We start from the raw sequence: 22,188 nt of genomic DNA, 5'->3' as shown, positions 1-22,188 counted from the left end.
TCATCTTTTCCAGTCCCTCCTTATCTTAGATCAACCTCATTAGTATATTAAGCCCTGTGTATGTGAGCCTTTTGTTAAGATTAGGGATTTGGGTCATTTTGGCACAACATCTGTTTTGTGCTCTCCCAGGATGGGCTGATGTGTACAGCAAACTGTGTTTAAACAGAGGCTGGGTAGTTTTCCCACCATAGCCTGACAAGGAACAAGCCAATAATTGTAAGAGGGATTGGTAGAGAATAGCCAGCTTAGGTCAAAGTGTGCTCAAAATATGAGCAAGGCTGGAGCTGAATTGACCTAACTGGAGAAAATTGTTGAAGACTAAGATGATGGTTTCAGTCAGGTGTAATTAAGCAACAAAGAACATTACACAGCTTTATGCTAAAACTTTGCCCTGGGTGGTCAGTCACTTGAAATCTCATAGTCTATAATAGTCAAACCCAAGAGAAGCAGAAGACTCCTCCAAATAATTTTGTATTTTTAGTCCTTTAGTTTTTCACTTCATACACTGTGCTAGCAAAACCCATCGTTTTTGGTGTCAGATGAATGAGTTGGAAAAAAAAAATTGCTCAAATGCCAAAGGGATATTTTTTTATTACCACAGAGATTTGAGATGGAGCCTCCAATCTTTCAATGCTCACAACAGAGATGGCTGCACCTAAGCTGTTATCTGCTTTAACTGATGAACTGAAAAAGTGGATAGCACTGAGTAATGATCTTCTTGCTGTGTATGGACTTTGAGCATGAGAATAAGACATTTCAGCAAAGCAAATGTTTTCTTTTTAAGCAAGAAAAGGCATTTTTCTAGATTCATTTTTTCCAAGCTGAATTTTAAATGATTTTTTTTTCAAGCAATGCTGAGCAGCTCCCATTTAACCATTTTCTTTCTCCCCTGGTTTTAAAAATGAGCATCATGGGAGCCTAATTTGTTTGATTAAACACAATAAATGCAGACTGACTTTTGCTTAGGACTACCCTGTAGCCTTAACTGTAAACATCTGCCTTTGTTTGGAGCTTCACACTGCAGTTGTTAGTGCAACAGTGTTATTGGAACGTATTTGCATATTAAAGAGGTGGATTCGAGTCACAGACCTAAGGAAATTATGTCTTGAAATTGCCTTCAGAGCAGGGCTTTGTTTTCTTGCTGAAACAAGCCATTCAGCTGCTGTTGGAGGAGGATGGAGCCCATCGGGGTGGATGTTGGATCCATTATTCATGATCCGAGCAGAGCTGGGTTATGGTGGGAGGGGGAAATCTAAAGAAAAAGTGAGGAAACAAGTGAGAATTGCCCTAAAATACAGGGAGGAACTAAAAAAGGTAACACAAATGTTTCATGGAGCAAACGGCACAAATCGAAAGATTACTATGGCAACAAATGGGAACCAGTGGGAAAAATGGTAAATCATTTTTCATCTGGTGAGTTTTAGCCTTATTCCCAATGGAATGTCCATAAACAAAAGCCAGCTTCCTTAAGCTCTCTTCTCTTGTTTATTTAGAAAAAAGAAAGCATTCTGGAGAAGAAAGAAAAATCACTCTTTTAAATATAGTTTGTTGCACTGTTTGATACCTGATGCTCTAAAATGGAACTGTATCTCCCAGCTCTGGGTGTTCCTTCAGAAGGCATCAGTTCTACCCTTACCTGAGTAAGAATATGTCACACTCATCACTGCATTTCAGTTTTGGGTTGTTTTCATACCCAACTTTTAAAGACTTAGCAACACTTGGGTTTGTGTTAGAAAAATGCCACAAAATCTCTGATACTCCCAAGTTATGGAAAAATACCCAAAGAAGCAAACTCACTTTAAAGGAACAATTGCCACTAGAGAATTAAAACAAATGCAGATAGGGTAGAGAAGGTGAGAGCACAGCTTAGAAGTTTTTCACAAGGCTTAGTATTAAAGCTGATAGAGATCATGCTGGAGATGAATTTCTTCTGGGCCATTTTCAATCTCTTTATTCATTTCCCTTACTCATGATGCCCATGAAAAATATCAAACATCTCTATTATTCTGGGTTAAGTGTGGACCAACCAGACACAGTGATGTCCAAGTTAGGTAAGTCACTTTATTACTGCTTTGAAGCAAAACTTCTGTATGGATACACAAGGAGAATTTTGGTCTCTATTTTGAGTGTTCTGGTTTTAGCTGGGTTTGGAAGTGTCTCTGTTCCTTCTGTGCAGTTTTCCTATTCATGATCCAACAGCTCCAAGCCATATGCTGAAAATTTACACACCCTTTTCTCTTTTCTCCTGATTTAAGGTTTTGTTTACCCAGAAAGAAAACAGCAAATGTTTTATACACGGTGATTTTTTTAATTTCTCCTGAAAAGTGATAAGCCCAAGCCAAACCATCAAATGGGGACCACATAGAAAGTTGTATCTCTTTAGTGTCCTCCATTCCTCCAGTCTGAAACTGTGGGAAGAAGACAGACAGACTAGTGCTGCCCGTATTCCTTCCCACCAAGATTAGGGACTGCAGGAATAATTTACTTTGATGAATTGTATTCTTCCTTGCTATGCAAGATTCCATAAAGGTTGACAATATAATGGCTTCAAAGACCCTTTATGATGTAAATCTGGATATCCCAGGAGTCCTAACTGAACTCAGTGAGACTTTGTGTATTAGCCATACAATGAGATGGATTTGTAAAGACTCAGAGCAGTGTGTTCTGCTTTTTCCCCAAATCAGAGACTATTCTTATAACCACAGACAAATAACCACAAAACTGCCTGTTGGGCACCAGCAAGTGGAGTGGATGTCATTTATTTTTAAGGGGTGAGGAGAAGAGTACATCTTCAGAAGCAGCTTCTGAGAATCCAGTTAAATGGATATTGCATGAAAAAAAAATACTGAAAAAAGGCACTGGAAGTTTGTGTCTGGTCTGGTTGATTGTATGCATGGGATGGTCAGCCATCATCTGTGAAAAAGTAGGACTGTGTGGTCAAATGCAAGGTCCACACTTCAGAGCATTGCAACATAGGTGTAATGAGGAGTGTTAAATATTAGGTGAACAGCATAAAATGGTCATCATTTGGCTTCCTGGATTTACACACCAATGCTGGAGAGCATCTTTCTCCCCTGCCTCTTCAGGCCTTATTTTGCTCCATGCCTTCTGGAAGAAAAAAAATGTCTAAAAGAAATATTTTAATGAATTTTGATGTTCACAGTTGTTGCCTATAAACCAATGGAGTTTGCAGGCAAAATGAGGTTGTCACTAGCTATGGTAAAATGGAGAAAACAGAGAAGGAGAACCCAGCCATACCTTGAGGTGCATGGCACTCATGTGGAAACAAGTCATGGCAGAAATGTGGGATGGGGTGAGCAGGAAAGTAACAAGTAAAGCTGAGAGGGGCAGAAAGAGCAGTGAGAGAGTGGTGGTGAAGCCCCCAAAGCATGGATGACTTTTCTCTGCACATCCTCTTGAGGTAAAGACAACGGCATGGATTAGCTTGTTCTGGAGTGATCACAGGTGAGAGAAAAGGACTTGGCAGAAGGATTTGGCACTGCCTCTCCAGGAGGATGGGAGTGGAAGTAGATCTGGAAATGTGATAATTGGGATACATGGGAAACTGTCAGTCGGTGGCGAGCTGTGGATGAAGTGTTTCTGTGGCATTGTGATGGAGTAGCTCAAGCTCATAGTTGCCAATACATTGTGTTTGTGTCTTGTGTTAGTGAGTTTGTGTCTGCTCCTGTGGTGTTGGTGTGTTGTGCAGTGGCCACCAGGGTCGGGGTGTTTTCCCTTCCTTGTGTAGCACGTCACTTAATGAGGACAAAGGGAACAAAGAATGGAAGTTCAGAGGTTATCAGTTTCTGTGTCCATTTTGTAGTAGTGTTGTCTTACCAAAGCAAAACAGTGGTGCCACAAAGTACATCGTGCTGAGTAGATGATAGGGACATGATTTCCACCCATAAATATATAGATGCCTGTATATTCCCCTAAATGTAGACACAGAAACATCCATCAGTAGAGCATCAGGTACTACATATACAGATACCACATGATACATTTCTACCTACCCTTCATTCACAACCCAGACGTTCAGCAGCAATCTATTAGGCACTTAAGCAGCCTTATCTCCTTTAATGTGAGCAGTACAGATCCCTGTGTGTCTGGCAGAAAGGACATTATATGAAATTATTGACCACAAAGAGACCCCAGGTTGCACTGGAAGGGAAAAAATGCATTCATGCATTAACTGCTTTTCAACACAAATTTACTGATTATAAAAATCTATCAGCCTTAAAGAGGCAAAAGATTTGCACTGTCTAATGTGCATGTAATAGTCTTTCCGCCTTCATCATGTATTTAATCTCTTCCTAATTCCAACAGTTGTCACATAATCCCAGCACCCAAATTGGGTGTACATGGGCTACAGGTTGATAAAAAAAAATTGAATGAGTTAATCATTTCCTTGTCCTGATTTTGCAGGCTTATCGTGTTGTCCATATATACCTAACTAGGTATATTAGTACAATTAATACTAGTCTGGAGCAGAAAAAAAATTGATCTCTTAGCAAATCCTTGCTCAATGGGAAACACAAAAGAGAAATGAATAGTGAAAAATTCAAACCTTACCTTCCTGGTTACTTTGGCTGCTCTGATCCAGACTTCAGTTTTTCAGGAATTCTAAGAATCATAGAATCGTTTTGGTTGGAAAAGACCTCTAAGATCATTGAATCCAACCATTGTCCTAACACCACCATGGGCATTAAACCATATCCCAAACTGCCATGTCTACACGTTTTTTAACACCTCTGAAGTCCAACAATATTTCTGTTTAAATATATAATCGCGACTGTAGGGAGAGTTAAGATCAGTGCCCATGTTGCCATGTTGTATCTGTTTTCATCAGATCAACTTTGCATGATTTTGGCCTATTTTGAATTCATAAGAAGAAAAAACCATACCTTTGCTGTTATTGTTAATTACACCTGAATTAACAAGGTACATTGGTTCTTATTTGCCCTGTTCCTAAAGAAGCTTGATCAGAATGAAATGATGCAGAAATTTATGATAAAATTTATGATCAAATTTTTCCTTCAGTTGATAAGAAAATTAAAATTATCTTTTACAAGTGTTTGTATAAAACTAGCAAATCCCATTGCAATCCGTTTCCAAATTTATTTGTGAGGCTGGATTTTGGCCTTGTGCAATACTGAATGCCTGCAGACACATTAAAGCTTAAGATGAAATCGATAAGGCAGATAATGTTCTCCTGGTCACTTTCTGTGTATCTCTCAGAGGGCTGGAAGTGTCTTCTCCTCTGGTACAGAACAAATGTGCACAAGTCAATAAGTGAATCAAGTGAAAAAGGATCTTTATTAAGACCCAGACAGACTGGAGAGTTGAGTGGATAGGAACCTCATGGAGTTCAAGGGCAAGTGTAAGGTCCTGCACCTGAGAAGGAATAACCTCATGCACCAGTACAGGTGAGCTACTGGAAAGCAGCTCTGTGGAGAAGCCTGGGAGTCCTGGAAGACAGTATGTTCACTGTGAGCCAGCAATGTGACAATGGCATAAGAGCTGTGGCCAAGAAGGCCAGTGGTGTCCAGGGGTTCATGAAGAAGACTGGGGCCAAGCAGATCAAGGGAGATTCTCCTCTCCTTCTTCCCTGCCCTAGTGAGGCCACGTTTGGAGTATTTTGTCCAGTTGTGGACTCTCCAAGAGAGAGAGTCCAATAGAGGCTGCAAAGATGATGAGGGGAGGACTGTAGCGTCTCTGTGAGGAGGAAAGGCTAAAAGACCTGGGGATGTTTAGCCTGGAGAAGAGCAGACTGAGAGGGCATCTTCTCAATGCTGATCAATATCTAAGGGGTAGGGGTCAATAACATGGGATCCGACCCTTTTCAGCAGTGCCCAGCAGCAGGACAGGGGCAATGGGCAATAAACCAGAACACAGGAAACTCCATCTGAACATAAGGAGGTTTTGGGGATACTTGCATCTGCTTTATCTCCTTCTTCCCTGGAGGACAAGGAGAGAGTCTATTCCAGTGACAAATAAGTTTTGAATAACCAAAAGTCTCCCAGGAAGGGCTGCCACAGCTTGAATAGCAGCAGCAGCTGGTCTGGCTCACAGGAAGCAGGAGGAGTGCCCAGAAAGAGGAGATGAGTGCCAGGGTTGATGTTGGAGAGGAAGTAGCAACTCAGCCCCCAGGAGTGGTCCCACAGCCAGCATTGCATCATTGCAGCTGCAGAGATTGAAGTTCACTGGACTTCAGCCAGCAGAGAATTTGGGATTAGACTTCAAAGCCTGAGGTGATCCCTTCTTTAAAAGGGTGTTTACTCTGGGAAGCAGAGTTGGTGCTGTAGTGGTTTCTGTGGTCACACACATGAAGAGGACAGCATCTGTCCAAGCATGACCTTTGGATAGGCAAATCAGTGAAAGACACAAAACAAATGGCATGGAAACTTTTGGTCAAGAATATAAGCACCACAAGACTAATTAGCATAGTATAAATAATGTCCTTGGGTCTGCTTTTTTTTTAATTAAGCAGCTTTCAGAAGTAAAGTGAATGCCAAACTTAATAAGCACACAAAATGGAAACTATGAGGATTAAAACAGTATTGGACCTGAAAGAGGAGATACTTAAGCATCTTGGTCAGATCTCAGGTTCACAAAGCTTATCACCATGACATTTGTGGTGTACTTATTTTGAGCAGGAATCACAGAACAAAGTTGACTTGTGCAGAGAGCTGTCCTGTATCTGAAGAAAGAGACTCAGATGCTCAGTTGGTTTAATGAACCTTATCCCATTAACTGTCTAATCAGAAGTGTGGCACATGAATAATTTGGTTCAATATTCATTAGATGCATCTTCTGCAGAGATGTTAACATTTCATAGCTTTGATGGTTGTAAAAGCACCACCATGTGCTCCTGTAAACTGGAGCAAACATCACTGGCGTTGCGCTGTCTCAGCTACTCAAGTGCAAACCCAGAGCAGAGGAGACCTGAAGGGAATATCCAACATGTAACATCAGCATCCCAACATCAGTTTTCAGAAGAAAGCAATTCCTACACACTTGGAGGCCCCATCCTTGGAGACATTCTGTGTTTCAGGACACTAGTGTTTTTGTTTGCACACTGTGCTTTGGTTTGAACTGTTGTTAACCATGAGTCATGCAGATGTCTGTCCTGCAGTCCTTTGCTTTTTGTCCTTGATTTTTTAACGCCATGGGGACACGTTTTCTGCTAAACCTATCCCTTTGTCCTGCTGATCAGCTCAGGGATTCCCATGTTTTACCTGTACAGAATATATCGATACAGGAGCTTCAGGCTCAGCTTGAGCAGGAGACGAGACTTCACCGAGAGGAGCAAGAAAAGTTTACAGAGAGGATCATCCAGGTAAATACAAAACCCACCTCCTGGGAGAGATGTGTGTCCATGATGTGTGGCATGGACCTTGGTTCTCAGGACCATGGGCACTCATGGATGTGCTCATTTGGCCTCATCTGAGTAAATGAAGAATCTGGAAGGTGGGGAAAAGTAAACTCAAGCCTATTCTGTCACCTTGAATCTGGCTTCTCTGCTTGGTGTAGACAGGTCTTGTCCTCCTCTGTGCAGGGGAAGTCAAGGTGGAGATGTGAAATACTGCATCAGCCCCTTCAGCTCTCAATGAGGTAGATCTCTGGGAGCACAGTTTGTCTCTGTGCCTAAGTCTGGCCCCTTCTAGCCCAGAATAAATCCAATACTTCTCTGAAGTCAGAGGAGTTGCAACCAAAATACAAATCAGGACTGTTTTATGTCTCAATAGCACGTGCTTCCAACCCTCTAATTCATAAGTGATGAATCTTTTGAAGTCTGCAGCAGAGATCTTTTGTGATCTCTAGCTCCTAGAGTAAAAACAAAAAAATACCTGTGGTTAATTTCTGCAGGCTGTTTGTTTCTAAACTCAAGATTCCTTTGTAAATTTACTTCATTCAGTATAATGCTGCACAGTGTAAAGCATTTTCCCTTGTGCCACCTAATCTCATTATGCCCAACTAGTATCTCCCCATTTTTTTCATAAGTAGCTTTAATTTCCAGTTGATCTCCACAGGAGCTTTCTCATGGAGGCTTTTGAAGGCAAGCACTAAATTGATTTTCTTCCTAGTCACCTAATCCATGAAGACTTTTTGGAAGCTCTGCTTGCCCCTCAAAGTTGTGTTTTTTTTTTTTTTGCAATAGCTTTCCATTGTAAAAAAACCCACCAAAATACTCTATGAAGCTGCCTCCACCAGGGTCTTCTGCAAGAATTTGTGACCACAGCGACTTAGATCATAAGAGCTTGTAAATCCAATTAAATATGCAGGAAAACCAAAGTTGCCTATCCCTGTTGGCAGTCAGCAGGGACAGAAGAATAAAAGCATCTTCTGGATTCTTCATTTTTTCCAGATTATGCCCATCCTGTTGATATTCCTTTTTCATCACCTTCCAGGATTTCTGGTGGAAGTGACTCAGATCTTTGCTGTATTGAACCATAACTTTGTTTGGTGGCAGAACTGAATCAACACAAAATTTATTTGTTTCTTCCCATAAAAATGAAATTTCAAATACCCCTCTCCTCCCCCTCCCCCCCCCCCCTGTTAATGATATCAAATCAAAGTTTAATGACATCAAATCAAAGTGTGCCAGCAGTGTACCATTTCCACATCTCTTCTTAGGGGTTGCATGTATGAGTTTGGAGCCATTATAGTTGATTTTTTTCCAGATTACTTTGAAGCTGCATTTTAAACTCAACTACTATAAATAATTTTAATTTAATTGTGATTTTTTTTTTTTTAAGGCATAGTAACATAATGCTGAAAATTTGCATTATTCCAGAGCATGTCATTTAAAGGGAAGGAAAGTCATTAGTGAACCATCCAGTCTGGACCAGTAGCCTGTGTCAGAAGCATCTGGATGTTGCTATGCAATTCAAGCTTTTGTTTCATAGCGGTAGTAATTGCTAGAGGATGTCCTGAAGAATCATCTCTGAAAGTATTCTTCATTCCTTTGTGAATGTTGTTTGTTGCAGGGTACGTTGGTACAGTTTAAATTGTTGTGGTCATCAGTGTGTGGTGGCCTTCATAGATTTCATCATCTATGGAGCTGGTCAGCAAAGTGCAAGGGTGGAAAATAGTAGAAACACCTGTAAGAAGTGGCTTTGGGCTCATTTTCCATCTGCCTTTTCTTGAGCAATGTAAACCACAGCTTGCTTGAAGTGGGAAGACTATCTCATCCAATATGAGATGTTGTACAGCTAACTTGTACAAGTGCTGTTGGTCGTGCCGTGGTTTGATTGGGACCGACAGAAAGAGAAGTCATATTTAAAGAATAAATGGTTCAGATGGCCTTGTGTTGAAACAGATGTAATTATAGGTGTGCTCCAAAGAATGAGCTTTTCTTCATGCTTCTAGTGCTGAACTTGAGACATGCTGAGTGTTGATTACAGTTCCTGTGTGTGCCCCTGATCTGGTCACATCAGAGTGAGGAACTGTTTACTGTAAGTAATTCAGATGCCTCCAAGTGCCAAGTGTGAGAAGTGAAGGACCAGTAGTTGTATTTGAGATGCTGGATGTGGTTTGTTCAGAAGCATTGCCCTTCTAGAAGCAGAGGGGGATGTAGCCACAGTGGAAAGAAAGAGTCTGAGGATCATATAAGAGGCAAGGGCAATATTCCAGGTTGACTGAAAGGCAGCTGTGGTCCTGGCTTGTAAGAACGGCTGCAAATACCTTTAGCAGGTGTGATATGTGCAGCAGTGTAGGGTAGAGGCTGTGCTGGGAACACACTGCAGAGGTACAATCAAGAGAGGGAGGAGAATATGTGTGGCATGAAACATTTAAGGAGCAGAAGAGGTCTCACACACTTTTAAAGTAGATGTCCAACAGTTTACTTGGATATGGTTATCTGACCAGAGCTTATCTGCTGCTGTCCTCTTCGTTTCAACAGCCAAATCTGCTGAGGGACTTACTGAGCCAAACTCACTAGCTGCTCACTACTGATAACAAATTACAGATTTTAGTTTGTCTAACCCAACAAAGCACAAAGTCCTGGAGACACCGACCCAGGACACCACTCCATTGACATGGTGTCTGTCATTTCGTTAAAGCTGGAGGAGGAGCATTTGCAGACCCTGCGGAGGAAAGACTTGGAAGTGCAGAGTTTGACTTTGCAGAACAAACTGGAGGAAAAGACCTGGAGCCAGGAGAAAAGCCTGCTGCAGCAAGAACTCAGGCATTTCAAGCAGGACACCTTTCTCCTGTATGTCAAACTGAAGTGGCTGCTGAAACACTGGCGGCAAGGCAAGCGAATGGAGGAGGAAGGGGAGGACATACTAGAGGTAACTGTCCCACTTTCTTTACCCAATGAGATTGCAAGTGGTATGGTGCTGGGATGTCCCTTCTTGAAGCGTAGACTTTAAATATGATGTAGCAGCAGCAACTTGATAATTGCACATAGATGAAAAGGAGACTCAAGTTCAGTATGAAGCCTTTGGTCTAGTGGGCTTGTGCTAAAGAACGTTCAGTGTGATATGTTAGAGAGTACCCAATTTCCCATCTAAACCCTTACCCTCTGCAAACATCTGGTCCTGAAAAACTCTCTTACAATAAATTAAAATTTAATCAGGCCTTAAATATATGATTTCTGAATAATTTTTGGAAAGGAAAACAAAAAGTCCATTAGAATGCTTGGGATGTTGTGGGTTGGAAGGGACCTCAGGAGATCTTAGAGTCCAATGCCCCTGTCAGAGCAGGACCATAGAATCTGTCACAGGTCACACAGGAATGCATCCAGATGGGTCTTGAAAGTCTCCAGGGAAGGAGACTTCACAACCTCTCTGGAGAGCCTGTTCCAGCATTCTGTGACCCTCACAGTGAAGAAGTTCCTCCTCATGTTGAGGTGGAAACTCCTGTGCTGCTGGAGTCAAATCTATTTAGATGGGTTGGGAGCTGTTGTGTTTCTCACGGTGTGCAGAGTGCGTTCCTTCAGCAATACAGATGGAAGGAAGCTCTACTTGCATGTTGACAGAATTTTGCAGCTTCTTGTGGGAACTTAGAGTGAATCATTCCTTTTTTGTTCCACTTCTCCATGCAAACGTCTATCACTGCTGGTAGTCAGCACAGTAATTTTCCAAGTAGCAACTAAATTAAACCAGGGATTTTAGGAGTACAGAACAACCTGGAATCCCCAAGAGGACACATGTCAGCAGGGGTATGATTGCCAGCTAACTTGCACTGGTAAAGAAAGGTGCTGCTACATCATATTGAGTTGCACACCCAGGATTATCGTTTGCTATGGAAATCTTACTTAAGTCTTTGTCCACTCTGACATTTTATACTAAATCCTTGAGAATAAACAGATTTATTTTGCACCTTCATGTGATTCTGAAGCTATTTGCTAAGACAACTAAATAATTTTTCTCCTAATTTCTCTCTAATTTCTCCTGATCAGTAATTCCTGATCCTTACTTGCCCAGTATTTTTTCAGTGTTTGCTGCATTTGGCAGCACAAGTAACCTTTCAGGTCTAGCAGGAGTATGCTGTAGTTAAATATTTCAATGCTTTGTATTCTTAGATAAAGGAGGGATGAAAATCTTTGCCTTCATCTGTGGTGGTAATGAAAACCAGAAACAAGAGATGAGTAGCTATTTGGAAATAATTTGCTTCTAGGACTAATTTGCCTCTATCTAAACCAGCTCATCTTCTAATAGCAAAATAGCTTTCATTTTTGTCACTGTCTGGATTTTTTGACTGGTTAATGTAGAAGCAATCCTCCTCCAGCCATTGTCGGAGTCGTGTGTTTTGCTTATGTATCAGAGAACAAAGTGATAGGTTTGGATACCTCCTGACCTCCATCTCTTCATCAGACAATACACCAGTGTCTTGTGTAGTTTTTCATTAAGGAATGATGGATTACCTCCATCATGCTATGTGATGCCCATCTTCCCAGCTGCATGATCTCTCACTGTGCAGGCCTCCACAGTGTTGTGCTCACAGATGCAATGTGTCATGCATCACCCAAAGATTGTTTCCTGCAGCCTACAGATTAGAAGTCAGTGTGTCCCACCATGGAGGTTCAGGGGAAGATAAATAGTCCCTTCTCCTTAGCCCTTCAGTAGATTTCTGTCTCCTCAGAGTGTTGATGTGTCCCACCTCTTCCGTTTCAGACCGAGCACCCCGAGGCCCTCCCAGACTTTGGTGTTCAGTCTGAGCAGAAGGCAGATGATGCAGAGCAAGACGAGGAGGAAGAGGATGTTGTGTTTCCACTGGCAGACTTCTCTCAGCGTCCCACCATGGAGAGCACTGATCATGGACCACCGCTGCAGACTGCAGAGTTACTGCAGCAGCAGAAGCAGGTACTACACCAGTTGTACATCATGGGAGTGGAAACCAGGGCAGGGGGTTTCCAAGGGAGTTCATTTTCTGCTGCTGCCATGGTAAATCACCTAGAATCGTACTTGTAAAAACACTTCTGGCCTCACAGCAATTACAGTGGGCTTCATCCATTAGATTTATATTTAATCAGGAGCCACGTGATTGCTGTTCTCCTGCTGGCAGATGCTATCAGTGAAAAATCCCATTTCCTCCTGTGGCTGTTTGCCCAGAAACATCTATCAGTATGTGATGGTTTGCAGAATTAACATGCTCCTCTTGCCTGAGCACATCTATTGTCTTCTCCTGTCAAGCTTTTAGCAAGAAGAGGTGGGTTTATTTCCTTTCAATAATTTAAGAAACTAGCACATATATTTAATCTTTCCTTGGAGATGGTGGGAAAACAATGGAAAGTTCCTTCCTGTCACTGGGCTTGTTTTCTAATGCCTAAAAGCAAATCATGCTGACTTTTCCCTGTGACACCTCCTGTGCCCTGCCTGTGTATCTCAGAGCAATGGCACGTATGCCAGGTTTTTCCTTTCTGCAGTTAAATGCCAGCAATCCTAATAATAATAACAGCAAACATTCAAAGGGGACAGACTTCGGCTTTCTGACAGGATGGCTGCACTCAGAGTTGCAGTCAACAGCTCGATGTCAAAACGGAGACCAGTGCCAAGTGGGGTCCCTCATGGGTCTGTACTGGGACCATTGTTGGTTTACATCTTTTGCAGTGATATGGACAGTGGGATTGAGGCACCCTCAGCAATCTGCAGATGACACCAAGCTGTGTGGTGTGGTTGACACGCTAGAGGGAACGAATCTATCCAGAGGCACTTGGACAGGAATGAAACGTGGGCCCATGACAACTTCACGAAGTTCAATAAGGCCAAGTGCAAGATCAACCCCAAGCACAAATACAGGCTGGGCGAGGAGCAGCTCGAGAGCAGTCTTGAGGAGAAGGGCTTGGGGGTGTCAGTTGACAAAATACTCAACAAGAGCTGGCAATGTGCTCTTGCAGCCCAGAAGGCCAACCATGTTCTGGAATGCATCAAAAGAAGTGTGACCAGCAGGATGAGGCACATGATTCTCCCCTCTACTCTGCTCTTGTGAGACCTCACCTGGAGTACTGTGTCCAGTTCTGGTGCCCCCAGCACAAGAAGGACATCAAACTATTGAAGCAAGTCCAGAGGGGGGCCACAAAGATGATCAAAGGGCTGGAGCACCTCCCCTGTGGGGACTGGCTGCAAGAGTTGGGGTTGTTCAGACTGCACAGGAGAAGGCTCCAGGGAGACCTTATGGTGGCTTTCCAGTACCAGAAGAGGGCCTACAAGAAGGATGGGGAGGAACTTTTTACAAGAGCAACCTGGTCTAGAGGAAGGTGTCCCTGCTCATGGCAAGGGAGGTTGGACCTAGATGATCTTTAAGGTCCCTTCTGCAGCTTCCCTAAAGCCACAGATGGGGGGGCGGGAAAAAAGGTGCTTTTCTGGGGAATTTGGGATGAGTGATGAATCTGGAAGTCTCCAAGGTTTACACCTGCCCCAGAGAGCCCTGAGTTGCTGGTTCTGTCTGGCAAGCTCAAGATGAAATGCATTAGCACTTGTTTCACATTAGGAAGGAAATTTTGTGATAGTCTAGGAGTGGCTGAGATAAGTAGGTCAGAAAAAAAGAAAGGGCTTACGGTAACTTGAAGTAACCCACATTTATTTTTAACATTTCATGTTAATATTTAATGGCTTGTATTTTCAGCCTGCTGCTGGCTTCCTCACCCTGCCTGGAAAGTGGAATTGTTTTGAGAAAAAAAGATAAACCCTGAGGCCTTCATTTCAACAAGCTGCATTTAATTTTGTGCTGTGATTGGAGGCATTGGCTGGGTGCAAAGTACACATCTCACTTGTCTGGGAATTTCATGTGGCCAGTGTGTGGAGGGATGGAGGCACAGCAGAGGGGAAAGGGGAGAAAGAATGTTAATTGATGAGAGGCAGAATAGATGGAGACTCTGAGAAGGGTCATAGAATCATTAAGATTGGAAAAGACCTCTAAGAGCATAGAATGAATCATTGAATGGTTTGGGTTGGAAGAGACCTTGAGGATTATATACGTCCAACCCCTGTTGCCATGGGCAGGGACACTTTCCACTAGACCAGGTTGCTCAAGGCACCATCCAGCCTGGCTTTGAACAATTCCATGGGCATCCAAACTTGTCTGGGCAATCTGTTCCTGTGTCTCACCACCCTCACTGCAAAGACTTTCTTCCTAATATCCAGTCTAAATTTCCCCTCTTCCAGTTTAAGCCATTCTCCCTCATCCTATCGCTACAATCTCTTGTTAAAAATCCCTCCCCCAACTGTCTTGTAGGCCCCCTTCAGGTACTGCAAGGCCACAGGAAGACCTCCCTGGAGCCTTCTCTTCTCCAGGCTGCACAACCTCAACTTTCTCAGCCCATCCCCATAGGGGAGGTGCTTCAGCCCTCTGATCATCAAGTCCATCCATCAACCCAACACTATTGTGCCCAGTAAACCATGTCCCAAAGTTCCATGTCTACAAGTTTTTCAAACACCTCCAGGGATGGTGACTCCACCACTTCCCTGGCCATCCTGTTCTTTCTCTTCATGGTGTTGTCCCTTAGCTGGTTGCTGGGGCACACTACAGAAAGTATCATTCAAAGAACTGGCAAGTCTCTAGAGCCCAGCAGGAAATTAAAAGTGTGTAACCAAAATTGCATTTATGTAGGCAACAGAATTAAAATCCCATCAAGCCCAAGGGACACCTGGGGTACTTGACTCATAACAGTGACATTGATGTAGAGCCTCTAGAAATTAGGCATGCCCTCATCCCAGTAGGCTACAAACCTGTGGTGAAACTCTTTTGGCTCCTCTCTGTACTAGTCCATCACTCTACAGGACTCTAAAGCTATCAAATGTATGCACAGGACAACCGTAGGATCTTGCATCTGGGTGGGAATAACCCCCTGCACCAGTACAGGTGTGGTGTTTACCTGCAGGAAAGCAGCTCTGCAGAGAAGGACCTGGGAGTGCTGGTGAGCAACAAGTTTACCATGACCCAGCAATGTGCCCTCACAGCCAGGAAGGCCAATGGTGGTTTGCAGTGCATTGAATAGTGTGTGGCCAACAAGTCGAGAGAGGTTCTCCTCCCCCTCTGTTCTGCTCTAGTGAAGTCACATTTGGAGTACTGTGTCCAGTTCTGGGATCCCCAGTTCAAGAGAGAAGGACCTATTGGAGAGAGTGCAGGGGGGGCTGCAAAGATGATGATGGGACTGGAGAATCTTTCTGATGAGGAAAGGCTGAGAAACATGGAGGTGTTAAGGTAGGAGAAGACTGAGAGGGGATCTTCTCAGTACTGATCAATAGCTAAAGGGCAGGGAACAAGAGCATGAGACCAGACCCTTGTCAGTCGTGCCCAGTGACAGGACAAGGGCAATGAGCACGTACTAGATCACAGGGAGTTTCATCTGAACATGAGGAAAAAATTCTCTCCTGTGAGGGTACTGGAGCCCTGGAGCAGGCTGCCCAGAGAGGTTGCGGTGTCTCCTTCTCTGACAAGATTGTTAACCCACTTGGATATCGTGCTCCTGGGCAACCTGCTGTGGGTGACCCTGATTTAAAAGGGGGGGGTTGGACTGGGTGATCACCAGAGCTCCCTTCCGACCCCCACCACGCTGGGATACTGTGAAAATTATTTAAATTGTTGTGTACAGCTTCTTCCAGGGCTTGACAACACTTGCAGCAAAGAAATTGTTCATAATGTCCAACCTAAACCTCCCCTGGTGCAATTTGAGGCCATTTCCTCTCATCCTGTTGCTTGTTACCTGGGAGAAGAGACTGACCCCCACCTTGCTACAACCTCCATTCAGGGAGCTGTGGACAGTGAGCAGCTCTCCTCTCAACCTCCTTTTTCTCCAAACTACACAACCCCAGGTCTCTCAGCCACTCCTTATAGGACATGTGCTCTAGACCTCTCACCAGCTTCATTCCCTTTCTTTGGACTCTTCTCTGAATACCTCCAAGGATGGTGCCTTTACCGCTTCCCTGGGCAGCAGCAGACAGAGAAGGCATTGCTGTTCTTAGCGTTCTCATGCAAAAGTTAGGCCAGACAGTTTCTGTTGCATGCAGTGGGCTTGCAGCACATTTTGCCTCCTAAAAAATGAAAGTGGAGGCTGAAGCCATCCAATGTCAACATCTTTTGCTTTGTTGTGACAGGCAAGTGAGAATCGGAAGCTGCTGAATGCTCTGAAGGCTTTGCTGGATGAGTTCCGCTCGGAGCTGCGGGAGGAGGAGCGCGAGCGCCATGGCCTCCAGCAGCAGTACGCCCTGCACAGGGCAGCCTGGGAGGTGGAACTGACTGAGCTGAAGTGTCACCTCCAGCAGGTAATGTCCTCCACAACCAACACCAGTAAAGAATGGCTGAGGTGCTTAGTGAAACAGGGAGCCAAAGACAGCCTAAGGCTTGGGAGGTGGTAGAAGCCCCATCCCTGGAAGTTTTTAAGGTCAGGATGGATGTGGCTCTGAGCAACCTGATCTAGTGTGAGGTGTCCCTGCCTGTGGCAGGGGGGCTGGAATTAGATGATCCTTGAGGTCCCTTCCAACCCTGACAATCGTATGATTCTATGATTTTACCCTGATGCCTGAAAGCCCCCCGTGAAGTTTGACTGAAGCTTTGCCCCTTGAGTTGCCTCTTGGATTCCAGCATGAGTGCTCATGGAATCGGTACTGTATAACATAGGTGAGGACAAAGGAAATGAACCTCTTCTTGCTGTATTTTCTCCAAAGAGTTGGCTTGGTATCAGCTGCAGTAATGGGACATGTGGGTGTCTGTATATATTGGCATTTTGAGCAACCTGGTCCTAACAGGAGCTGTCCCTGCCCATGGCAGGGGGATTGGAACTAGATGATCTTTAAGGTCCCTTCCAACTCAAGCCATTTAATGACATCTTGATCTTAGAATCATAGAATGTTTAATGGCCTTGTAATATTTTATTTCAATTCCAGCTAGAAGGAAAGAGTGAGAACACCTCAGGAGAAACAGGCCTCGCTTCTGATGCAAAGGGAGCCTTTAAAAGGGAGAGAGAGGAGCACAAGAAACTTCTGGCTGAGAGTCATAGTGTAGTGATGGACCTTCGCTGGCAAATCCAGCACAATGAGAAGAACTGGAACCGGGAGAAGGTGGAGCTCCTGGACAGGCTTGACAGAGACCGGCGAGAATGGGAGCGACAGAAGAAGGAGCTGCTCAGGCGGATAGAGCAGGTAAGGAGTCACCTTGGGACAGGGAGTCACCTTGGGATAAGGAGTCACCTTGGGATAAGCAGTGACTGGCAGCACATATGAGGTATCACACAATTAGTACACTCAGACCAAAGTCAAGAAACTGTACTAAGAGGCAGCACAGGAACAATTTTGCTTCCTTGGCTGCATCAATGTTTCTCATGCTCCAAAACAATTTGCATGCACAAGGGAGTAAAAGGAAAATGCTCATAAGCCCTATAAAAGACCACTTATGAGAAATCAGCTCCAGGTTAAAGGCCATTTCCTGCCTCGATTCAATTACCCTGGGCAGACAGAGTCATATCGATTCCTTCTGTTTGAAAGCTTTTGTGCACCTCTTTGTGCTGAAGCACTCAATCCCACACGCAGGGTTATTCAAGGTTTGACATACAGCTTCCTGCCAAAAGTCTCTTCATCTGTGAATCAGCCATAAAGATGCAGCTGCTCTGACTGCTCAGTCTCAACTGGATTCTTTTTCTCTAGCAAAGGAACCTGGGGGTTAATATTGAAAATAGAATCACTTTGGTTGGAATAGACCTCTAAGATCATGGAGTCCAACCATTAACCCAACACCACCATGGCCATTAAACCATGTCCCAAAGTGCCATGTCTACACATTTTTCGAACACCACCAGGGACAGTGACTCCACCATTTCCCTGGACAGCCTGTTCCAATGCTTCACCATGCAGAGCTCTGACTGTAAACAAATAAGCAGCTATCAATAATAAACATTCAGAAGACACTACTGACCTTTGTCACCTGCATTTTGTCCATGTCTCTGCTATCATTTGCAAATCTGGTAACTGCATGCCTTGTTTTTCATGCCTATTCATACTTTCATCTGCTTAGTCTTGGAGACAAATTATGCCTAATGAATTTATTATCCAGCTGGAAGCCACAGAGAAAATAAAAAGTTTAATGAGGGAGAGTTAATATTCCATTTTTATTGTTCATCTCTGAGTCATGGGTTCCTGGAAAAGTGAGAATAACAAATTGTGGCTCTTCAGTTAACTGAACACTTTCTGTCCTTAGGATATCAGAGATGGAAGGGCACCAGATTTGTGTGTGCTCTTCTAGGAAGCACTGCACTTGAATGAAGCACAAGTGGCTTCACAGGTTAAGTTGATGACAGCCTGGTGAAACTTAGAATTATGGCATGGTTGGATTGGAATGGACGTTTAAAAGTCATCTAGTCCAGCCCCTTCTTCAGTAAGCAGGGACAGCTTCAACTACATCAGGTTGCTTACAGCCAAGCCTGGTTTGGAATGTTTCCAGTACTGCAGTTTCTACCAGCTCTCTGGGCAACCTGGGCCAGTGTCTCACCACCTTCAGTGTAAAAAATTTCTTCCTTCTCTCTCATCTGAATCTTTCATTTTAAAGCCATCACCCCTTCTCCTGTCACAACAGGCCACGCTCAAAAAGATTGTCCCCATCTTTATGCACCCTCAAAGTATTGAAAGGCCATAGTAAGATCTCCCAGCCTCATGACTACTTTCTGGAAAGGTTTCTTTGTTTGTGTCTCATGTGCAACAACAAGCTAAAGGAAAGACACCAGGCTATAAATATGATGAGTGCAAGACTAAACCTCAGTTTGAGCCATGGCTGTTAAACCCACAGAGAAGCACTTGGGAAAATCCTGTGCTCTACAGATAGGTCTAAAATCCCGGCTAATAGTGGAGGTCTGAGTGGACAGTGACTGATATGAAAGTTTTCCAGACCACAAGAGGTTATTTTTGAGCTCCTAAATTTAAAAACATCAAAAAAGGTTAGTCTGATTTTTTTTTAATTTCCCATTTATCTGAGGGGGGTTGTGTTTGCTTCATGTAGCTTGTTGCAGTCCAATTGCACATTGTGTCAGTGTGAGCTGAAATTCCCCCCCCACCGACAATAACCAGGCTAGCCCAGTCTGGAAGCAAATGAAAGCTGTATTTACAAGCAGAATCTACAATCTACGATGAAATGCAATGAGTATGTACAAATATACAAAATTCACAACATTTACAAATATATACAATCAACAGAAAAGCACAACCAATCTCCCTTTGCTTCCCCCCAAGGGGACCCTTCCCAAAGGGGCCTCCCTCTCCCAGGAGCTTCCCCCTAGGCCCCCTTGGACAGAAAGCAGAGTTAGTTAGAGCAGAAAGTTGTTAACTTAGCTGCCAAGGTCAGTACGTGTTATCTTCAGCCAGAAGAGAAGAAGAAAACAGCAACCAGACAGCCCAGCAACTGCCCCCACTGCCGAACGCAGAATGTGCAGAGTGCCTACTTTGTTTTGGGTAATAGTTCTTAAACATTTCTATCTATCCAATGGAAGTGTTTAGAACAATCGTTATTTTGCTTTCTTACACCCAATAGTGACTTATTTACAGTCTTTCACTTTCTCTGTTCTGACTTTGCAAGGAAAAATAAAAAAGACAGTTTCAAACCATCACACACATCTACTAAGGGAAAACACCAACACCTGTGAGGTAGGAAGGCTTCACCCAAATTACCTGGTTTCCAGAGTTCAGTAGGACAAGCTGCTGAGTTCTCTATAGCTTGACTGCGCTGGTTTCAACCTGTTGAGTTTCAGTGGCCAAACTGCATTCTGTGGATTCTTGATGCATGATGGGAATTAAATAACCTTCAGGACATGTCCCAGTATAGAAAGGATGTGGACACATGGGGTCATTGATATCTCTTTGGATGTTTATGCTGCTGGACCTGTGAACTGTATGTTTTAATATCAATCTCCTCAGTGTATCCTGAATAGCTCCAGGGACTTAACCTGGTTCAAAACTGCATTTTTCTATTCCCTGGGAATGGGGCACATTGAAGGAAGCAACAGAGAAATTCCTGTTAATGTCACCTAGCCTTCAATTCTCATTAAACTTAACATAATCTCTTAGTGTCATCTTGGGAGGGCCAACAAAATAGCTCTTAACTAGTCCTAGAGCTGATTTCCTCTGTTACTACTCTGAGAGCTCTATGTTTCGACTAAGTATTTGCTGTACAACAGAGTTGTACTTAGAATTAGCAAGAGATGGGGGAAATAAAAAATATTATATCAAGCTCATTTCAGAGGACTAGATCATAGAATCATAGATTCATTTTCATTGGAGAAGACCTTTCAGATCATTGAGTCCAACCATTAACTGACTCTGCCAAGGCTGGCGCTAAGACATATCCCTCAGCATCACATCTCTGCCTCTTTTAAACACCTCCTGGGATTGGGATTCAACCAGTCCCCTGGGGAGTCTGCTTCAGTATTTGAGAACGCTTTCAGTGAAGTAATTTCCCCTTAACATCCAATTTAAATATCCCTTAGTGCAACTGGAGGCCATTTCCTCTCATCCTATCACTTGTTACTTGACAGAAGAGACCAACCCCAACCTCACTCCAACCTCCTTTCAGGGAGTTGTAGAAAATGAGAAGGTCTACTCTCAGCCTCCTTTTCAAGGATGACCAGAAGTAGCATTTGAAATCGTGGCTACTTGCCGGCAAAGCTTCATAACTGCATCTTTGCTTACAATTAAACATTTTCCTGGGTGATGGGAAGCTTCCAAATATTTGCAGGCTTTTAGCTGAATATCCTCTTGGACTGCAGTCGTGCTCTGCTTTATATGGAAGCAATTAGTTTATCTCCAAAGTCCTTCTCCCCAGGGCTTTTCTGTGTGTATTCCATGTATGGCAATATGTAGAGGATGAGGAGACTACTCCAGTGTGTATGTTTGAAACACAGAGTCTAAGAGATAGCAGGAGCACGTGTGCCAAATTTCATGCTCATGTTTTTCGCCTGTCTGCTTTCACACAGCTCCTGAATAATACACATATGGGAAGGGGGAAGGTCCCAACAATGTATAAAATATATAAAATACTTTTTCTCTGGGTATGGGAATACTGCTCTCACATGAAAAAAAAATGTTGACCTACTTTTCTCAGAGCTCAAAGTTGCTTTTTTATTTTTTCCCTTTTAAGTACACTGTCACTTTGTTTTCCCTTAGAGAATCTCCCTCTGCTCTGCTCCTACAGCTAATTGTGCATGAAGAGTGCTGGCAAATATTTAAAACAAATAATTAAAGCCACCAAATAAATAAATAAACAAACAACAAGTATTTAAACCCACCAAAAAAAAAAAAACAAAGCAAACTCAAATAACTATAAATCCACAAAAAAAACCCAAATTATTTAACGCACAACCTTACCCCTCCAAATAGTTAAATCCATGAAAAAAAACCTATATATTTAAACCCAAAAAAAGCCCTCCAAATATTTAAATCCACCAAAAAAAAAATCCTGAATATTTAACCCCACACCTCCAAATAATTAAACCCACAAATACAACAACAACAAAATATTTAAACCCACAAAAATCACCTGTATGAAAAATTGTGTCTTTACAGGTGTAAACACTTTAGGATTCCAAATCATTAGTAGCTCTTGAAAAGTCAAGGCTGGTATTTCCCCATTTTAATTCTCCTGTCACCTCTGAGGGCCAGAGAGTGAGGCAGTATCTGTACTGATTTCTCATAAAGGTTCCCAGATCATCATCATGGAAAGGCTTGCAATGGGAACTATGTAGACAGAGAAATTGTAATAACC

At 43.2% G+C, this 22,188-nt stretch overlaps 1 protein-coding gene across 1 annotated transcript in view; it reads left to right on the top strand.

Moving 5' to 3' along the window:
• MTCL1 (microtubule crosslinking factor 1) overlaps nucleotides 1-22,188 on the top strand; it is a 100,611-nt gene that overhangs the window by 64,165 nt on the left and 14,258 nt on the right. The window contains exons 6-10 of the mRNA XM_054381607.1: nucleotides 7,217-7,339; nucleotides 10,065-10,295; nucleotides 12,123-12,311; nucleotides 16,545-16,712; nucleotides 17,334-17,588. Of these exons, the coding sequence (XP_054237582.1) occupies nucleotides 7,217-7,339; nucleotides 10,065-10,295; nucleotides 12,123-12,311; nucleotides 16,545-16,712; nucleotides 17,334-17,588 (966 nt within the window). The remainder of the gene's footprint in view (nucleotides 1-7,216; nucleotides 7,340-10,064; nucleotides 10,296-12,122; nucleotides 12,312-16,544; nucleotides 16,713-17,333; nucleotides 17,589-22,188) is intronic.

Source organism: Indicator indicator, chromosome 6, assembly GCF_027791375.1.
Source record: "Indicator indicator isolate 239-I01 chromosome 6, UM_Iind_1.1, whole genome shotgun sequence".
Lineage (NCBI taxonomy): Eukaryota > Metazoa > Chordata > Aves > Piciformes > Indicatoridae > Indicator > Indicator indicator.
Note: the sequence above shows the minus strand (reverse complement) of the source record. Positions and strands in the feature narration are given on the sequence as shown.